Source organism: Amphiura filiformis, chromosome 9 (assembly GCF_039555335.1).
Source record: "Amphiura filiformis chromosome 9, Afil_fr2py, whole genome shotgun sequence".
Taxonomy (NCBI): domain Eukaryota; kingdom Metazoa; phylum Echinodermata; class Ophiuroidea; order Amphilepidida; family Amphiuridae; genus Amphiura; species Amphiura filiformis.
Window position 1 is genome coordinate 50,642,886 of NC_092636.1, and position 21,443 is coordinate 50,664,328.

Below are 21,443 nucleotides of genomic sequence, written 5' to 3' on the forward strand. Positions count from 1 at the left end.
GACCTGGTCTAAAGTTAGACCTGGTCCAAGTGGAATTTAGTTCCATCAGGAATGGTCCTTTACTCTTATTTCCTTCCTAGAGTAGCTAGCAAATTCTAAAGATTTAAATGCAAAGTTCAAAAATAATACAAAATAACTTTAGCAAATGTACAGGAAAATGTCCTTTCTCCTGGGATTAAATTCCACTTAGACCAGGTCTAACTTTAGACCCGGTCTAACTCGTTTGTGCATACAGACCTACGGGTTTTGAGTAACAAGGCCCTATCTGCATTAGCTGACATAATTGTTAGATGTTCGATTTGCTATCCGCTGAAGACGGCAAATTGGATGTCACTTGCTATCAACCAAAGATAACATGTGTGTTGTAACTTACTATCATATAGCACATTTTGCCTTTGTCTTCTGAAGATAACACCTATATTATAAATCTGCTATCTACTGAAGATAGCATCCGGTTTGTCACCTATCTACTGAATATAACACATTTTGTATTTTGCTATCTTCTGAAGATAACACATGTTGTCACTTTTTATTATTCTCTAAAGATAGTGCCAAGTGATATCTACTGAAGATAGCACTTGGATTGTCACTTGCTACCTACAAAAGATGTTAGTAATGGTTTTAGGAGTTATGTGGAAAAAGGCCAGGGTCATCATTCAAGTTGTATATGTGTCAAAAATTAAAAATTAAAAGTTAAATCTATTTTCTCATTAATTTTGAATCAAGTTGTATAGCTTACAGGAATTTAGTATTTCTGAAATTTCAATATTAATAACAGTTATAATAATTTCATATTTGACCTAGGGAACCTCAACATACAGTTTGTCCACTCTGAAGTACAAAGTGACAACGCGCGCGTATACAGCGCGTTAACAGTGCGTATTGCTGCGTCTTTGCTGCAGGTATGCGTGCCTTCAAAGTCGGCACAATGTGTACGTCCGCGTCTGTACTTTGTACTTCAGAGTAGACTGACTGTAGTGAACTGTAACCAAAGCCATCTCCTATGAAATCATCTTGATTTTTCTTTCTTATGTTTCAGGGAGTACCGTAATAAACTTAACATAACTCATGACCATGATGAAGGGACAGTGAGCTTCAGAGGCAGAACAAATTACCAATTTGTACCAGAGGAATCTGTGGGATTAGAATCGGACACATTCTGGACAGTCAATGTCCCTGTATTTGTAAGTACTAATATAATTGTTCTATTCCGTCTAGCTATTTCCTACACCCCATATGGAAGACATGACCTTAATGTGCCACACAGGGAGTGTGAATTTCAAAAGAGGTTACCTGAATGAGTGACTCCATTTGAACACCCTACCCACCCCCTGTGTGGAAGATTAATATCATCCATAGGGGGGTGTATAGATTTCAATTAGAATAACCCATTTGCGACTCTTGTGAGTTTAGTAGTTGATGTGAAATGTAATCATATGGGGTTCATAGTGGAAAGGTGGGTAGGGTGTGCAACAGATTAGGCCATATGTCCTGAACTCACCACCCTTAGCGTTACATCACAAATATTATGAATGTTTACACTAATCGAGTTTCTAATTAGATTATCTCCACAATTATCAACCCTAAACAAGCAAAAGTATACATTTTTGGAAAGCTGAAGGCATAAGCAATTCATTATACATGGTGACCTTCAAGTTATTCAGGGTGGCATAAAAATATTCTGATAAAAAATGGGTTACTTAATGCATTGCTTATTACCAACTTGCAGTAATAAACTGGAAGTAAACAACATTCATTTGCTTAGAGGTTAGGGGGAGCCCCCTGACTTTAGAAGAAACCAAAATCACAGCTGTTTGGTAATCTCGGAATACAGGGTGTCCCAAAGTATGTTAGAATTTTTTACAATTCAGCATATTTTGAACTGACACATTTTGCCCCTAACCCATACAGACAAAGTAAGTCCATATTTAGATTCCTCATCAAATTTTCCTTCAGAAAATCTATACTTTGACTATGGTAGGATAAGTAATTAAAATTTTACAGTAACTTTTAGATTTTGAAGACATCCGCATTTACTTACTACAGTGTTTAATATGAAAACGGGTAGTTTTGTATGGAAAAGTTTGTATTTTCTAGACTAAACCAATCATAAATGAATAAAAACAATTAGTAGAATTGTTATGAGGTCATGAGTCTTTTAGATGCTAAATAGAGTCAAAATCCAATTTACAGCCTTTACAGAAGCAGCCTATGCACTAAAAATATCAATCCCATAGAGTTTGCGTGTACCACATCCCCCACCTCCACATCCCCCACCTCCGCCACCCTGCCCATTCTGAATTCTATGAAGCACAGTGTCAGTATTAAAAAGGCTAACAGAATTCTTTTTACAGGGATGAAAGAGCATTTTATTTAGCAATAAAATGAGACCACAAGCATGACAATACCTATGAGGTCATGAGTCTTTTAGATGCTAAATAGAGTCAAAATCCAATTTACAGCCTTTACAGAAGCAGCCTATGCACTAAAAATATCAATCCCATAGAGTTTGCGTGTACCACATCCCTCACCTCCGCCACCCTGCCCATTCTGAATTCTATGAACCACAGTCTCAGTATTAAAAAGGCTAACAGAATTCTTTTTACAGGGATGAAAGAGCATTTTATTTAGCAATAAAATGAGACCACAAGCATGACAATAACTTCTTGCTTGGCAGAGATATCATCATTTAATTTTAGTCGAATTTGGGAAAATGTAACATCGCCACCTTTTTTGGGTGGCGAGTTCAAGACGCACGACCATTAAAGCTCCATTAATTGCCAGTGTAAGAATACTGGTTTAGAAGAGGCTGTTTTTCATAATTGTCTTTAAAAAATCTGGAGAATGTTTTTGTGTTTTTAGTGAAGAAATTTACCCCAATTTCAAACAAGAAATGTTCAAAAAGTTAATGTATTTTGGAGTCTTTTTTTTTAAACAGGGTATTTCTTGTGAGTAAGTTTTCAGAATCCCAGCCAGACATCCCCAATCCAAAATCAAGAAAACCCCCACAGCAGTCAGTCAGTGTCAGGTAGATGGGTACCATTTCCTGCACTGGTATCCAAAATCAAGAAAACCCCCACAGCAGTCAGTGTCAGGTAGATGGGTACCATTTCCTGCACTCGTATTACTATTTTTGTTATTATTATAAAAGTTCAAATTGATTTACATTATTAATTCATTGTGCTTTCTCTCTATAGACTGTAGCAAATTTATTGAAAGACCAGCCAGGACCAATAAAGAACATCCAACGTTTAATCCATGAGTTATCTAACGCTACATCTGTACTTGAGCTTAGTGTGTATGATGTCATATGGGGATATGAAGATGCATACCTCTTACTCTTTGATGAGTTATTTCCAGGGCAGATTCCAACAACAATATTTGGCCTATTTGCAGGGGTAAGTGTTCATGTCATATTGAAGGTGTGTCCTTTTTTTGTCCTATCAAAATGCAGGTTCTGGTATACTAGGTGAAAGCTCATATTTCTATCATAACCCCAGTGAAATTTTAGGCCTGGAATTTGTTTCGTTCAGGTGAAATAAACAAAAATATGTTAGTAAGGTGGACTGGTGGTACCCAAGTCCTATTGTGACCGCTTGCATAGGTACACCATCACCAAGGTACCTGACTGGTATACACAGAGTACCTACACAGTTCCAATACTGCTACTGCACAGGACCCACCAGCAGGGGTACTGCACCGATACTACACTGGTACTCCCCTGCTACTGCACAGTACTAGCGACAGTGTACCTGTGCAGGCAGCCCCAATAGGAATCTTGTTGTGCACTGTTCAATGGGCCACTGTGATACACATTTGCTTATAGAATCCAGGCTGCTGGAGCAATTAACTCAACAATTGTTTGGGTGCTGGGCCTCAGTGTGAGGTAGAAAACATCATGTGTTACGATGCGGCCACCTGCCTTTAATAAATGAATTGTTATGAATTTCTTCTTTCAGACCAATTACACAGCAGGGAAACCATGGGTACTTAAAACTGGGGAGAAGGATATCAAAGATGTGGGACAGGTAGTGAGCTGGAATGGACTTACTGAGTTGGACTTCTGGGGTACTGAATGGGCTAATATGATCAATGGCACAGGTAGGCTGCTATGGGGATCTTTCAAAATGTACATGGGCATAAGGTTATGAATGTTTTGAGTCATCGTGTGGTAGAAAATGGATACAGTTGTGAGTCAAAATTCTGGACTCACCAGATTTTCAGTGATGTTGTGACCTGTTCATTGGGACTTTATCAGACTGCATATATGGTTGTTTGACCATGTGATGGTAATTGGCAGTGTGGTCCCCAGCATGTGCAATAAAACGCTCCATTAAAGCTCCAGCACTGGAGAGGAAGACCCAATGAGAAACAGACTCTGCAGTCTCCATTCATTCAAAACTCTTTGGTCACCAGTTCAAACATCAATCTTCGAGGTGGTATGAGAGGGGAGTGATAGAATTAAGCTATCTGGGTAAGAGCCAAGCAGGCAGCACCTAATAAGAAGGGGTCTCTGTTGACTGCTTTGTCTGCCTGGGACCTCACCATGAAACAACTTCCTTGCCAATTACAATTTTGCCAAATCATTGTTCAAATCTCTGCGCTGTCTAATGAAGACCTGACAAATGCAGGTTGCAATGTTACTAAAGTTATTTTGCACCACACTCATACAAATAGTCTGTATAATCATCAGCCTATCAATCAGCCTAAGTCATATATACCCAGGGAATTGCTGCCCGGGGCAGCCTAACCTCGGTAGCTACAGGTCGGTGATCATGTGCGTGGCATGCGAGGGGTCCCGGATTCAAATCCCAAGTGACTTCTTTCTTCACCTTCTCTCCTGTTTTGTTTCTTCTTTCCCTTCCAATAGCAAAAAAACCACAGGTAGGGTTAGGGTTAATTAACATGTTTTTCCTATATTTATGCCTCCTTAATCTCCCACATAGGGTGTGGATTTCAAATTAAGTCACCCATTCAAGTAATCCCATTTGAAATTCCTACTCCCTGTGTGGAAGATAAAGGTAATGTCTTCCATAGGGGGTATGTGGAATTTAACTGGAAAACCCCAATATAAAAAATCTCTGATCGTCCCTTTTTCATCGTAAGATAGATGAGAGTATAGTAATATTGCATTTATGAGAATTCAATAATGATTTCTTTTCTTTGTTCAGATGCATCTACTACTGCTCCATTCAAAAAATCATCGGAGGATGTTTATGTCTTTGTTGGCACCATTTGTAGGTGAGTGACAATTGTATGGTTCATCCAGTGGCATGCTCAAAGGGGGCTGGGGGCATGTGCCCCCACTTTTGTCAGTCAGTTGGGTGAAATGCACCCAATTGGGGTCTATAGTGTAACATGGGTCGATAGTGACAAAATGTACCTCAATGAACAGAGCACATCCAGATCTTGCAAATTGAGTTTATTTCTTGACTATCGACCCATGTTTAGCCAGTCTATTCTCAAAATGAAAAGAAAGGGAACCTGTACAAAATAATAGGCGTGTCATTTGATGTCAAGAGGTTATGCGTCATATTGCAAAGGATTCTGGGAAGGGTAAGATATCTTCTCTGACACATAACTAATTTATCCTCTCCACAGATCTGGCTATTTGACATATCAACGTGAAAACGAGCTAGAAGGACTTAAAACTGGGCGTTACCAAGTGCCATTTGAGCTGTTTGCCAATGCCACCATCAATCCTGATAATATAGGCTTCTGTTATCCAGATGAGAATAACTGTCATCCTACAGGAATGATAAATGCGGAGCCATGCCAAAGTGGTAAGTTGCATTGCCCTATTCCAATAGAATAGCTGTCATCCTACAGGAATGATAAATGCTGAGCCGTGCCAAAGTGGTAAGTTGCATTCAAAGATATAAGGGCTCATATTGAAATACCCTACCACGTTTTCACACAGAAAGAAGGCAGGATTCCCCTCGCTAAGCTGCCGCCTCAGGAAAGCTCAGTCATAAAGCGGATGGATTATATGCATCAGTGATACACCCTGCCCAGGATTTTAACAAAAGAAGGCTAGCACAGGAAAGCTACAGGATGGCGCACACCTTCCTGTGTAAGGGAATTTCAATATGAGCCCTAATTGTGCCATGTGAATTGTGTAATGCTATGGTACATAAGCTACATTGGTTTGTCGCTTATGGAGAGCAGATACCGTAAAGATTGACCTAATGGCGCATATGGGCTCACTTAACATAACTTGAATTTTAGGCACTAACTAAGGGCCCTCTTGTATATATCCAACCAGCAAATAAGTGCACGGACCCTTAATTCTTGTTGGGATTTTCAGAGGAGGGAGCTTTCTATTTGTATGTGAAATTTACTCTGAGGCAAATAGCCCATGTGCACCATTAGGCAAATCTTTATGGTAGTGTACCTCCTGCCTTTATATATAGAATGATAAGGCCAAAAAAAAGGTTTGTCTCAAAGCTTGCGCGCGCGTTTGTAAAATCGCACGATTTGACAAAAAAGAAATGCGGAAATTTTTTATTTCAAAATTTTTTTTTTAATAGTTTTTCCAGTAAAAATAGGTGAAAATCAGACTTTTTCTCAAAATACCATGAAAAAAGTCGGAATAAAAAAAATAAAAAAATCACATTTCGCATTTGTTTTTAAATTTCTCGTGAGCTTTGAGACAAACCTTTTTCTTTTTTTTTTTGCCTAATTGGTGTCTTTGAGCTTGAGCATTACAAAGGTTTGTGCATGCAGCAGTGTTTTTTTGCACAATGTGTTGCACAATTATGTACTCCTTAAATTTGATATTTTTACTTGTTTTCGTGCTGACTTGGGACTTTTATATCTCAAAAAGACAAAGAGAGAACATGTTATCTTTGGTGCAAAAGTGAAAATTGATTGAAGAAGAAAGCACAAGGCATGAAGAGGAGATAATAAGAAAAGTTTCTTATGTAGCAAAACACACTGAAAGAGTAGCATCTCCTCTACATTTATGCCAACTTAGTCACATATGCCCAGTTTGGCTCAGAAATACATAAATAAATATTGGAACTTCTGTGTTCAACTTATCTAGAGTCCGAAGTTTTCCGTTTTCTAAAATCCATTTTCCGTGTTGTAATCCGTGTTGTAAAATTTTGTTTTATGAATAAAGCTTAAAATGTATAAACAATGATTATGAATGATATTAATGTGACAATAAAGTGTTCAATATCGCGATCAATATGCTCTAGATTAGAATATTCTCACAATAATAGGCCAACTGTTACGAACTTACGATGCTTGGATGGATAGGGGTTCATGCCTTGGTAATATACATTTATTTCGGTTTTATTAAACAGTATTTTTTATCATAAAAATTGTAACACACAACTCAAGACTGTTTTAACGTTTATTTCTCTTATCTTTTAACAATTTTTGTGACATCATACAAAAATGTCATTTTTCGTGTTGTACCTCCGATTCCGTGATTTTTTTCCATTTTCCGTAAAACAGAAAACTTCGGACTCTAAACTATCATCTGCATGGACATGCAAAGCCCATTGTCGAGCTCAGTTCATGCAGCTACAATACAAAGAAAATAATTTGTTGTTAGTATTCATCTTTTTTGTTGCCTTTTGTTTTTTTACAGGAGCACCTGTATTTTTTTCCTTGCCACATTTCTTGTATGGTGACCCATTGTTGCTGGAGGGTGTGATTGGTATGGAGCCAAATGAGGAGGAACATATATTAAGCTTTGATGTTGAAATGGTAAATTATAATCTCATTCCCTCTCTATCATTATGTAGCAAAATTATGCTCTCTAGACTAAGTCCTCCTTGTCTGTCCAATCTCAAGGAAACAACTCTCAGGCTGAAATTTTTACTTTTGTTTTAAGGAAAATAATGAACTTTCTTCAAATTCTGACAATCTCAATTTGTTAGATTTAGACTCTTTTAATTTCTGTCATTTTATTATTTTCTATAAGCAAGGTTTACTTATTTGAGAAGTGCCAAAGTCTGAAGTTTGATGAATTTGGAATTTTAAGGTTGGGCAAACCACTGATTAGGCCTAAATTGCATTTCATCCATTTATAGAGAGTATTTAGACTGCTGACCTTAGTTGATCAATGTCAAGGTCAGTGGCGTAACTAGGGTTGGTAGAATCAAAATTGGCGCCCCTTCCCCCCCCCCCCCCACCCCACTCAGTGGCGTAGATTTCTTTCTGACATTGGGGGGATGGGGGAATATTTCTTGAAGTATAGTTAATCCAGCACCTTTCTTTCTGACATTGGGGGGATGGGGGGAATATTTCTTGAAGTATAGTTAATCCAGCACCTTTTTGCGACATAATAAATTTATGTTACAAATGTAGAAATGCGCGCGAAGCGGGCGAAAAATTTTGAAGCTAAACTGTTGAAATATGGTGCAAAAGTGGAATAAATTCGCGCGAACTGTGAAAAATTTGCAATTTTGTAGCTAAAATAGGTAAATAATTATGAGGTTAAGTGAGGCCGATTTGGCGCCCCCTAGTGATAGCGCCCGGGGCACGTTGCCCCCCTGCCATTTAATTTATTCCAATGAAGAGTACTCATCATGTCATCAATTGGTGTTCTGATATCAGCAGAAAGAATAATACGAATTATAAATATTTAACATATTTATTAGACATTTTAATACAAAGACCATTTTTTTAGGCAATTAGTTAATATTGTTTTTCTGTTATCTTCTTTCAGTTGACAGGTATTGTGTTTGCAGTAAGCAACAGAATTCAAGTTAATCTCAAAGTGCAGTCATATAACACTGTACCGTAAGTATTTGTAGAATACTTTTGTGAGTTTGTGCATCTTTTATTAGTGTGTGTGTATTTGAGTACATTTGTAAACTTTCATTACGTTTCCCTACCTGGAGATAGAGAATTGATCAAAAATTGAATCCCCTCCTGAGGTTTGTATCTGTCAATAAGTTGACCAGATCACAAGGATGTCATTATAGCTAGAGACAGTATATAACACAAATGGGTCAATGAGTTACATAAAAATGACCTTGTTTGGTATTTGGTTCCCAGGAAGTGAGTTTTGCCTAAAGCAATTTGTGGTTAAATGTTGATCTCTCACTACGAGAGTTATTACCATCGATTTGGAAGAAAAAGGAGGTGAGACATGATCAAATCTCTCCAGGTAACAAAACGTAATGTGGCAAATGAGGACATGTAAAAGCCTTCACAAAAAGTAACATAGCCATATAAATATGCTTATAGGTGACCCTGGAGCTACGTCAGCCATATAAATATGCCTATAGGTGACCCCGGAGCTACGTCACTTTAGCCATATAAATATGCCTATAGGTGACCCCGGAGCTACGTCACTTCCGGTCAGGAGCCGTTGAAAACAAAGCACAGCGCGGCACCAAACCCAAACAACAACACAACATCGGCATTTACGTTTTGTTTGTTGTCAACGGCATATAACCTGCATGTTAAAAACTTACACGGATGACCGTGGTGACCTATAGCTTCAAAACTATAGAAAAATTATTTAATTTGTATACATCGTGGAACATTCAACTACGCTTGTTACTCCTCGAATTTTTCTATAGTAATCGTATTAATTAAATAAATCTCTGCAGTTAGATATTAAAAACTCAATAGGGTGGTGCATAGGGTATGGTGCTACAAGTATATGTGACGTGTCATGTCAAAAGGAGACACTTTTGGGCAGGATCGTAAATGGAGAAATAGCCAAAAATCTGCCCGGGTGATTTTTTTCACAATTTGGGGTTGTTGCGAATTTGTGATGTTATTAATGTTAAAAATATTGTCTGATAGTTTCAGACCGGAATATAACTGGCATTTTGTATTTATTTATTTGCGCTTTCATTATACAGGGTAGCCCCTTCAGTGACAAAGCACTGCTATTCTAGGGGACCCTGTTACAGAGTATAACTTAAAAATATAAACAAAAGTATATTAAGAATGGAATAACATTTACAGTACCGGTACATTGTACAAAATGGAATTGGTTAAAATATACAATTACATAATAATAATATGATTACATATTTTGCAAGGTAATTCCTGCTCTCAACATTGTCAATAATATTTTTAAAGGCCGATATCTCAATTTCCAATTTTATAATACCATAACTTACGAACTCAACATCTTCGCTTAGGAATGTCCGATTTCATTGGGGAAAACGATGTTGTGGAGCAAAATATCTCTATATTTAAGATATGTAAAAAACTCAAAATTGATAACCTGCCCAAAAGTGTCTCCTTTTGACATGACACGTCTAAGACACTAGAAATAATAGTTAATAATGAACTTAATCATATTTCAAATTGGTTTAAACTAAATAAATTATCATTAAACATTAAAAAAACTAATTATATTATTTTCAAAAATAAACATAATAACAAACCTGATATTGAAATTGATATTAAAATTAATAATACACCTATCCAAAAAGTTCAGACCACCAAATTCCTTGGAATACTCATTGATCATAATTTGTCATGGACCTCTCACACTAAACATGTTTCTAAAATTATTTCTAAATACAATGGAGTTATTAGAAAGGTCAGACCCTTCTTGCCTCAAGAGTCTCTTCTAACTCTGTACAATTCCCTTGTATTGCCATATTTGTCATATGGTGCAATTATTTGGGCTGATCCCAATAATTCCAATATTGAACCACTCTTTCGATTGCAGAAAAGGGTAATTCGCACATGTACTAATTCTATTTGGCTAGCCCACACAGACCCACTCTTCGCATCCTTAAAAACCCTTAAAATTCATGATATTTATAAAATCCAACTTTCTTCATTTATGTTTCAATTTCACCATGACCTTTTACCTACTGACCTCATTGAAAACAATTTTTTTAAAGTTCAAACACTGTCCCACCATTATGACACTAGACACGCTCACGACCCATTTATTGAACCGTCCAATACTGTTCTGGCAAGCAATACATCCTGTTCACAAGGTCCGTTGGTTTGGAACAGTCTTACTTCAAACATAAAAAATTCACGTTCTTTAGCCGCATTTAAATATTGTTTAAAAAAACACCTCATCGGATGTTATAGCCATGCTACTACCCCGTAACGTGTGCTCCTAATCATTCAGCTGTCCCTATTCTGATCCTATTATAGTTACGCTCAATTATCCCTATTCCTTCTTCTTTCTTCTTCTTCCCTTCTTTGCTTTCTATAATCTAGTCGGATAAATTGTATTGTATTGTTTTGTCCCCTATACCGTCACCAGTTTATACACATGATAAATTATATTTGATTAATTATTGAGGTCCCTGCAGCTCCACGCTATGCGTTTAGCAGGGTCCTCGTCAGTCAATATTATTCTAGTCATATTAATTATTATATATGATAAATTATCTGATTTGTAAATTGCCTATTATAACCACATATAAACATATTATTATATATTGTATATTAACGTCATGAACAGTGATATTATATATTACATAGATTATGTATTCAAGTTATATTAACCATCACAAATTATTATCAATATATCTTTTTCTTAATATTATTGCAATTTACTCTTATTATTAATTGTTATTATATTTATTAAACTATGTCTATTGTACTCAATATTATTATAATATATGCTATGCTATGTATGATATTGATTGATAAAATAAATTTGAACTTTGAACTTTGAACATATGGTATGGGTGTTATAAGTAGTGTGTAGGTATGTGTGTATGCATGAACACCTGTTCTTACAATCTGTAGATGCAAACTACAAGACATTAAAGTTGGCCTACACTTTATCAAATCCATCCTGTGACTGGAAACAAAGTAAAAAGTTGATGTACAGTGGTTTGTTTGAAACCTGCCAGTTCATGAGCTGGGTTTTTTGGTGTTTATATTTTACTTATCATCTTATAAACCAATTTTTTTGTCTACATTCATCAATATATTTTGTTGAATTATTTTATGTTACAGAGACACAAGATTTTTGAGAACAACATATGTTCCTATGGTATGGCTGAACGAGGTGAGCACTTCAAAAAATCATACATTTTGGGCACATTATCATTAGGCGATGAAAAAATCAACAGTGTTCTACGGGCAGACAGACCTTTTTTAAAAAGTCTGTCTTAAAAGTAGGTTTGGTCAGGGGCATTTTTTTATTTATTTTATTTTTTTATTTAGCAAATGACTAAAAATCACCAAACTCTGAAAGATAAATTCCTTTTTTTTCTGCATTTTGCACACTTTTTTTAAAGTAAAAATTAATCTAATTTTTGCCAACAAAAAAAAAGATTGTACATGCATACAACAATTTCCGTCAAACACTTTTGGCCAAAAAACGGCTGATTTTACATGCATATAGCAAAATAAAATTAAAATAAAAAAGTCTCAAAAACAGAAAACCTGGGTCGGTCATGCCCATAGAACAGGATGGGGTTTTTTTCGTCGCCTTATCAAGACCTAAACTGATAGTGGTATTTGACTATTTGGCAAGGTCCTTTCACACTGCCAAAACACTCTTCCTGATTATCGCCTTAAAAGGTTGTGCCTGGGTCTCACGATGTTATGGATCCCTGTGGTTGTTAAAGCACTTCAGGCTTAATTTCTTAGGGTATTTAAGTACACCATTAAGTATTACAATCATGCAAAAAGTAAGAACTTAAAAAAACATTTAGGGCATCGCCATGAGCAAATCACACATTTATTGCTTAAACAGTAAGTAACTTGCATTATTTTGGTTTCTTTCTCTCTATAATAAACATCACCTCTAATAAATGCCCTATTATGTGGTGTATGGATTTCAACTGGAGTCCATGAATACTGTTCTTCCTATTTAACTTCTGCTAGGCTCCCTGTTCATTGAACTTGTCAATTCCATTAAATGTCTGTATAAAATCACCATCTAAACCTAGCAGCTTAGTTAACTGCAAAGACACTGTATTTTTTTATGTTTTTGTGTGTAAATTTCAAATTTTTATTTTCATTTCATTGTTTTAATACGGGCCCCATCAAAATTTGTTCCTTTCAAGAAATCAATTTCTGATAGATTTATATAGAGTTACACTTGTAAAAGTGACCAGCCAAAGTTACCCCATGATACCTTTCCAAGTTTGCAACTAATGCTTTTATAATGTTACATTTCCTTGGGTCCATTTCACTAAACATTTAAAGCCTTAATGTACGATTTCCGTCAAAATTTGATTTTGTTATTCTTTATTCAAAATGTTGAAATAATATTAGTAATAAACTGACGAGAAGGGTTGTTGTCCATTTTAGGTTGAAATAACAAGGTAAAGTGAAAGAAACCCCACTGGTTATTTTGGCCATTTAACACGCAGTTCTATGGGAGGACATATTATCATAATTTTTAAATTATGATAATATGTCGAACTTTGTTCTGTTGACCTACAAAGACAACAAATTTGGCCGATTCCATTTAGGTGCAAGTTGGGACATGCGTAAACATTACAAATATGCAAACAAATCAGGTTTGAAAAAAATTAACCAATTTCATATTATAAGTTCATACATTATGGCTTTAACCCTTCGTAACTCAAGTAACCTTTCATAAAGTTACAAATACCTAATACCAGATGTAACTTTACGAAGGGTCCCTGCAGTAAATCCCTATTACACAACTCGTAAGTTACGAATGATTTTGAGACTTACAAAGTGTCGTAAAGTTTTGTGAAATGGACTCCTTGACTTTGACATGTCATATTTCTCTTGCAGTCATCAATAATAGATGCAGAGAGTGCAGAGTTCTTCAAGTCATCTATAATACTTCCATTACTAATAGCCAGAATAGCTGTGGGTTTGCTAATAGGAATCGGTGGTGTAATGATCATAGCTGGTATCATTGGGTACTGCTGCCTGTGCAAAGATGAAAAGAAGGTGGAAAAGGTCAGTCTGCAATTTCATCATTGTCATCTTATCAGGCATGAGAATTTTCAGATTTAAACCTGAATTCAGGCTTTTTTGTTGTCAAAATTTCCACACTTCTTTCTTTTAATTTCAGCCAGTTTTTGGCTTTTTTAGCCCAATTTCATGCTTTTTGGGGGGCTTTTTTAAACACTTCAGGTTTTTCCATGGATGATAATTCTCATGCCTGTCTTATTGCTGTGCGTGCTGACCATAGGCTTTAACATAAGAAGTCGTGAGTTTTGAGATATTTTCTCAAAATATCAAGAGCTATCTCAAGAACTACTGAACCAATGCTGGGCTTGTTTGTTCTCATTTTAATGCATTTTTCATGCTGATTCCTAATATGGGCATGGAAATGTACAATTCTTAAATTTGTAATGTTTGTAGAACATTGTGAGCTTGTAGTCTGCAGTTGATACTCATGTGGAGAGGGTTATTGCAATTTGATACTACATCTCAGAGGTAGTCTCAGTCCTACATGTGAGGCTGGTGGCCCACCCCTGTGGGTTTTTGTGACATCTTTCATGTTCCCAAGCTTGCATATGTATTTTTTTGCTTTTCTTGCTGGAGTGCATTTATCACCTGGAACCAGTAATGTTGAGAATGTCATGTTGCATTGGCTTGAGTAACTTTTCAGTGTAAATGTCATAATTGCAACAATTGTTTGGACTATTGACAAAAATGAGGGATGAAAATGTGCAGAACATAATACCACAATAGGGATCCTTTTTTATTTTATTGATTTCAGTATAATGCACATATTTTGAGTCGTGGTCTTACAAAAAAAGGGTAGTTACTTTTTATGATATGTGCACTGTAGTCCATATGAAATTCACCATCAAAAATGTTATGTGTAGTCTGATTATCACTACGTCAACTGGATTAAGCTTTCGAGTCCTGAACCACAATCAAATTGATCGTCATACAAAAGGTGCGTACACCAGTTACCAAAAAGTTAGCAACACTTCCCTGGTGAATACAAAAAAACAACATGCAAAATGGGATCCAGAGCAAACAAATTTGACAAAGTTAATTTTGTCAAGTGCCTTCTCCTTGTTTCTATTTTAGGAGGAAGAAACTGTTCATATAACGGGTTCAGAAGCCTATGCTGAGAGCGAAACAAAGTATACATATGGATCTGTGTGATTGGTCAGTACATAAACAGCTTGACTGAAGTTTACATGCACTTCATAAAAGATATAACTCATCATAAAAGATCATCTGCATGCTTGCTTGCTCGCTTATGAAATCTATCATGGCTTATTGCTATTTACTGACATAGGCTTCTTTACACGTTATATGAACAGTCTTATTACCTCAACTGGTAAGTTTTTTTAATTTGGTGCTTGTTTGTGGGTACATGTGTGTTTGAATGCGCATTCAAACTATGCGTATTATACACATACCAACTGTGGAGCCTTATTTCAACTGTGGAGCAGTTGGAGATAGCTTCAAAAACAGAACAGTGTCTTTATACTCTGGGTATTTAACCCTGCAGTTTGTGATACGAACACCACAATATTAAAGTTGATTGTGTAAGGGTGTGTGTATGAAAAAAATCCACGGTTAGAATGTCGTGTGCGAAACTCCAAGGTTGAAAACTCCATACAAAGTATATAAGAGGGTTTGTATGTTGGAGGGTGTGAGGGTGTCAGTATCAAGTTTTTATGTGGCGACATTATTCATACACAGCAAACACAAAATGTTTCAACATTATTTGCAAAAGGTTAGAATAGGTTACCAGAAAACCAGATGTCGGGTTATACAAAGGGTAAAAAACGTTTTAATAACATTCATAAACATTTTTGAAAACTAATTCCAAAATATTCTCCTATAATGTTATGTAAGTGTTGACAAGATATTTGTCAAAAAATATTTACAAAAATATTTTTTTCAATGACATTTTGACACCATTTTGAAAATGTAGTTGTAGTGTGTTTTCATACAGAATGTCATGACCTTTATACAACCCGACATTTAATGTTATTAAAACCTTGTTACTAAAACCAAAACTCAAAATATAACCTGTGTAAAAAATTGTTAAAAACATTTTGTGTTTACTGGGTATATATCCAATAAATGTCAAAATAACATGTTTGGATGGGTTATTGCTCGCTAGGAATGCAATGCGTGCTGCAATGCACAAACAATTATGCATTTTCCATGAAGCAGCTATTCAGTTTAAATTCACATAAGATATTATTGCACTCTCACAGTAAACTGAGCTTGAGGACCACCTGATTTTCAAGTTATATATCACCTGTGTACGAGGATTATCAAAAAGCACCCAAAGCAAGTGTTTTTCATTAGTGTAAAATGGACCCAAAGCGAGTGCTAAGCATTTTTTCCTACACTTAGGAAGTATGCTACTGTTATGAGTCATGATGACCACAACGTAAAACCACCAGTAGCGATCAGTTTTTTGAGGTCTGGAGAAAAAATAAGGAAAAAGCATACAAGTTACGATGCCCAAGAGGTCTGAAGAAAAACCGCTGGTTGCGAACAATTTCACTTTGAATTTTGCCTTCATTTCAACTGATTTTTGTTGGCATCTTGGTGCTGCGTGTAGCTACCCTTTTTGAGTAATATCTTGTTCTTGTTTTTTTGATAACCTAAACGAGATACTCATGTATCGTGCCCAGCCGTGAAAAAATACCTGTTTTACTTGTTGCTTGTAAGCGGCCGGCTGAATGATGTATAACTTGGGAATACAAAATGTCCCACAAGAACTGAGACATGCCGTTATTGTTTTAGAATGACTATATGTAATTAGTTTTTACCAAATCTATAGCTGCTTTATCACTTTATATAATTAGATGAAAATAGGCATACATATGCAGTATACCATAACATCATATCACACACATCCCAGCAAACACAAAATGTTTTTGCAAAAGATTAGAAAAGGTTACCGGAAAATATTTAAATGTTGGGTTATATGAAGAGTATATAAAGGGTATAACATGTATTCATAGCTGCAAAAGATTCTAACACAATGTTATTTTAGTGTTGATGAAATATTTGCTAAAAATGTTGTTGTACTGTGTTTTAATACAAAACAAGTTCAAAACGTTTTCATGACCTTTATATAACCCGACATAGTTCTTTCTGTAGTTCTTCGCAATTTGCACTGGAGCATGTATGCATGTACCGTATTGTTTCTAATAAGCGCCCATGGGCCGTGAGATTTCATGAAGGGTGTGCGTTTATTAGGGATCAATTTTTTGTGTACGTTTTTACATTAAATGACCAAAATAACACCACCCATTCCAGTTGTAGACACGTCTGTTTGCAGGAGGAATGGCTTATCATCATGAGAAATGAATTTCCTATAATATCCAGTGAGACCTAGGTATGATCTAACATTTTTTCATGTATATTTGCACTTAATAATGGTAAATTGTATTGCTTTTTCAATTTTCATTTTGGACAATTTTAGTGGTGGGCGTTTAATAGAGACTGGGCACTTATTATGAATAATAGGTGTGCATTCCTAATCGCCGGCAATCAGAGACTTTTTGCGACTTTTTCACACAAAGAGGGGACATCAGACAAACCAGGGGTGTCCCTGGTTTTACAAAAAAGCCCTCAGCCCTTCTTTATCTGAAAAATGCCAGAGATTGCATTATTCCAAAGAAAAGTGAGTGAATAAGAAAAAATCTGCCATTTTGGTCCCCAGCTAGTCTCTAAAAGACCTAAAATGTGTGTTATATGTCATTTTGCATCTGTAGTTATCAAACGTGGACCCTTCTATGACATTTCACTCATAAAGTGTTGACCCACAGCAACTGCAGACATCCACAGTCGTAAGAGAGCGGCAGAGGGCACTACACTCCATAATAATGCATATATGGTGTATAGGTCCCCCATTGTATTACCAGGTCCATGGTTTGGCAGTTAAATATCATATCTTACCACAAAAGTCCATGCTTTCTATAGTGAAATATCAAGTGTGTAGAGGTCCACGGTTACGCTGTTAACCACATAGGAGGCTCATAGGGTCCACATTTGTCATTGAAAACATGTATGTGGGGGTGTGTGTGTATGTTTGCAGCTTCAATTATCCGAAACAAAGTTTTTGATTCATTTCTGCTTGGATTGGATAATAATTTTTTATAATAATCATCATCCATGTTAAAAGCAATGTTGTATTTGCTGGTTGCTTAGTAAATTTTATTCAATATTTTCTTTTAACAGAAACCCATTGAAATGCAAGGCTCTTACAATAAAGGAGAAACTAACCACGTATATGAAAAGGAGTAACCAGAAGTCATCCATAGCAGTGTGTAGAAACAATATGGTAATGTCACAAAGCAATGACTAACTACTACTACCAACACTATACCAACACTGTACCATTTTTCACCCTAATGTGGCAGTGACATCAGTGCACATTTCATTGGATGTAGCTTCAAGTAGCTAGCGGAGTGCTGGCGTAAGCACGCACATGCTTAAAGATGCCGCATTGATGCACGCGCAAAACAGCTGCCTCAATGTGTTGACGTCACTGCCACATCAAGATGAAAAATAATAGAGCAAAGAAACCTGTCAAATAATATATGTGACTCAGATTGGGGCAATCTGACTGGTTTCTGCATTGATGGTGTGTCTTCTACATTAGTGTTGTGTCTAACCAATAAATATTATTATCTATTCCAATTCCGGTGACACCATATGCATGTTTTCCTGGGTAGGATTATAGGTCTATGTTTACTGGAGGGGCATGAAACCTAGTACCACAGCCCTGGAAAATTAATGAGGTGTCACTGGGGGTTGGAATAGACAAAATGATTGAATTTGTTGAGAGTCCAATGCAGCCAATATGAGCACAAAGATGTGAAATTGCAGTCATTGTCCTGGGAGGTTTTGGTCTAGTGCTAAACTTTCTTTTTTGATTTTCTATAAGGACCCTCATTTGGCTTGGGCTTGCGGAAATGTGTAATCAGGATTCCAAAATCTATCTGAAATAATATTTTGTTGTTGACGCCAACAAAATATAAACTCTCAAATTTCTGACCAAACTAAAGTTTGCCAATTGGTTTGCAATTTTAAATTCATGTAATGTTTGCAATGGACATTGTATGGCCACATTTCACTCCACAACCAGCTTAAGAAATGGAAAAATCCACATTTGATCTTGTGGATTTATTTTTGAATTAAACATGTATACTAATAACTAAACAATACAAACAAATATGAATGTATATGTTGCATTAAAGTTGACTAGCACTGTAGGCATCTTATTTTCATACCATGAAACTTTTGCCATTGAAAAAGAAACCTTAATTTTACAGTATCGAATGGTGGGAATTCCTTTAAAGCCTTAATTTACGATTTCTTTAAAGTCTTTAATTAATTTGTTATTCTATACTCAAAATGCTGAAATAAAACTAGTAGGCCCCTAATAATTGTCGGAAAGGGTTTCTGTCCATTTTTAGCTGAAATAACAAGGCAAAGTGAAAGAAACCCTACTGGTTATTTTGGCCATTTTAAACACAACAAATTTGGCTGATTCCATTTAGATGCAAGTTGAGACATGTGTAAACATTACAAGTATGCCAAAAAATCAAGTTTGAAAAAAATTAACCAATTTCATATTATAAGATTATGGCTTTTTACTATTGCAAAATGAAACATTTGTGTTCGTGACAATTTCACAAATCCTTGCTTGTCCCAACATTCCCCAATCTGAATATTTCTTATATGTTACTTGTGTTGCATTCGTATGGAAGATTTGTACAAAGTTGTTGAAATTAATGAATTTTTACCCAATCTTGTAACTTTGTATATATGGAATTGTACAAAAAATGATGTAGAATTGAGTAGGCCTAAGTGTACAATTTGTATATATGGTAGTAAATGCAGTATTCTGTAAAGATTCGCCTAATGGTGCATATGGGCTTCCTTGACTAACTGGGATTTTAGGTACAAAACAAAAAGTGGCCTTTGATAAAAATTCCACCAGCAAATAAGGGCAAGTACCCTTAATTCTTGTTGGGATTTTTAGAGGAAGGAGCTCTATTTGTACGTGTGCGATTTACCCTAATCAATGGAGCCCATGTGCACCATTAGGCAAATCTTTACGGTATATGTTTACCTGTTTCATTATGTCTGTTATATTGGTCCATTTTTTGTGACAAAATCGAATGTGTATTCACAATTCTGTTCTGTTGCTAGTTTTATCAATTTTTGTTTATTTTTTAGTTTTGTTCCCACAAATTGCACAAATTTATACCGTTGATATTTCCAAGGTGTATTCTAATATTGCTTCATATTACTGTGAACAAAAATTCACTGAGGCTCTTCTTTGCACAAAATGATTGAAATCAGTATTCAGATTCTACTTTATATTTTTTTTAATTCAGGTTTTTTAAGATTTTTGTTTCTTAATACTGTTTTTTTTATATATTGTTGCATGTGTTGTTATATTTTGTTAGTTATTGGTTTAAATACAGTCCAACCTCTTTTTACTTTGCCATGATAGGTCCAAGCATTAGCCGGATAAATGACAAATCTGAATAAGTGAACTATGTGTAATTCTACAATGAATTTATGATATGCTAAAGTTGGGACAACTAAAGACCATTGATATATCAATAATAATCGATAATAATCGATAATAATCAAGCAATCGACTAATATTGATATCGCCAATATCACTTTCCAGGCCAGCAACAAATGAAAAAAACTGAGGAATGAACTAATTGCAGATGGTTAATTGGTTATAATGTATGGATGCCTGTAGAAAATTTGGAGGAAAATCATTGTATCAATTTTGATCCAAGATTGAGTGTCCAATAGTCAATTTATTTAAAATAATATTGAAACTTTGTATTTGAGTGTTGTATGCAACATAGATAATCCTTCTACATGCTAAAGAGCATAAAATTGAGGTCTCCAGTTTGACATGTTTTTCTATGGAGATCACATGTCCAGATAACAGAGAGATCCATATAAAAGAGGTCCAGATAAGGGAGGTTGGATTGTGCATTATTATGTTTTTTCATAATATTTTGTTTCTTTTGCATGTTTTAATCCAATATTTACATTAGCTCAATCTCTTGTTTAAGATTGTTGTTTCTTAGTGTTTTTTATTTCTATATGCATCAGCAATTTTTGTTCTTTATTGGTTTATTGTATTATTAAGATTCTTTTGTAACTTAGTTATAGATCTGTTGAGATATTTGTTTGGAATTTAACACAATATTTTAACACAATATCAGATTATGTCATGCAAAAAGTTAACAGATTTCTGTATTTTTCACATTTGAATAATATATTGGGCCATTAACTTTTATAACCGTACTTTGTGTATCTGTGTGTACTCATTCTTATCCAGTGGCGGTGCCACTATGCCAGGGTTTTTTAGGGGTGGCATTGGGCGAAAAGTGAATTTCAGGGGGTGCAAAATCAACACATTTTGTGCAAAATTACCGCAAAAAGTGGACATTTTCATAATTTTGAGTTCTGACTTGGGAGCATTTGCCAATGTACACATCAATATGGGGTGATTTCTGATGAAGAAACCTGATTCACGAAACACACAGTAATTTTTCAAAACTCATTCGCAAAAA

At 35.6% G+C, this 21,443-nt stretch overlaps 1 protein-coding gene across 1 annotated transcript in view; it reads left to right on the forward strand.

Moving 5' to 3' along the window:
- LOC140161113 (scavenger receptor class B member 1-like) overlaps positions 1-20,447 on the forward strand; it is a 60,093-nt gene extending 39,646 nt beyond the window's left edge. Inside the window, exons 4-13 of the mRNA XM_072184514.1 lie at positions 1,040-1,184; positions 3,198-3,398; positions 3,960-4,101; positions 5,172-5,241; positions 5,602-5,783; positions 7,601-7,719; positions 8,684-8,757; positions 11,917-11,968; positions 13,678-13,848; positions 18,067-20,447. Coding sequence (XP_072040615.1) covers positions 1,040-1,184; positions 3,198-3,398; positions 3,960-4,101; positions 5,172-5,241; positions 5,602-5,783; positions 7,601-7,719; positions 8,684-8,757; positions 11,917-11,968; positions 13,678-13,848; positions 18,067-18,132 — 1,222 coding nt within the window. The 3' untranslated portion in view covers positions 18,133-20,447. The remainder of the gene's footprint in view (positions 1-1,039; positions 1,185-3,197; positions 3,399-3,959; positions 4,102-5,171; positions 5,242-5,601; positions 5,784-7,600; positions 7,720-8,683; positions 8,758-11,916; positions 11,969-13,677; positions 13,849-18,066) is intronic.
- Positions 20,448-21,443: the final 996 nt, after the last annotated feature.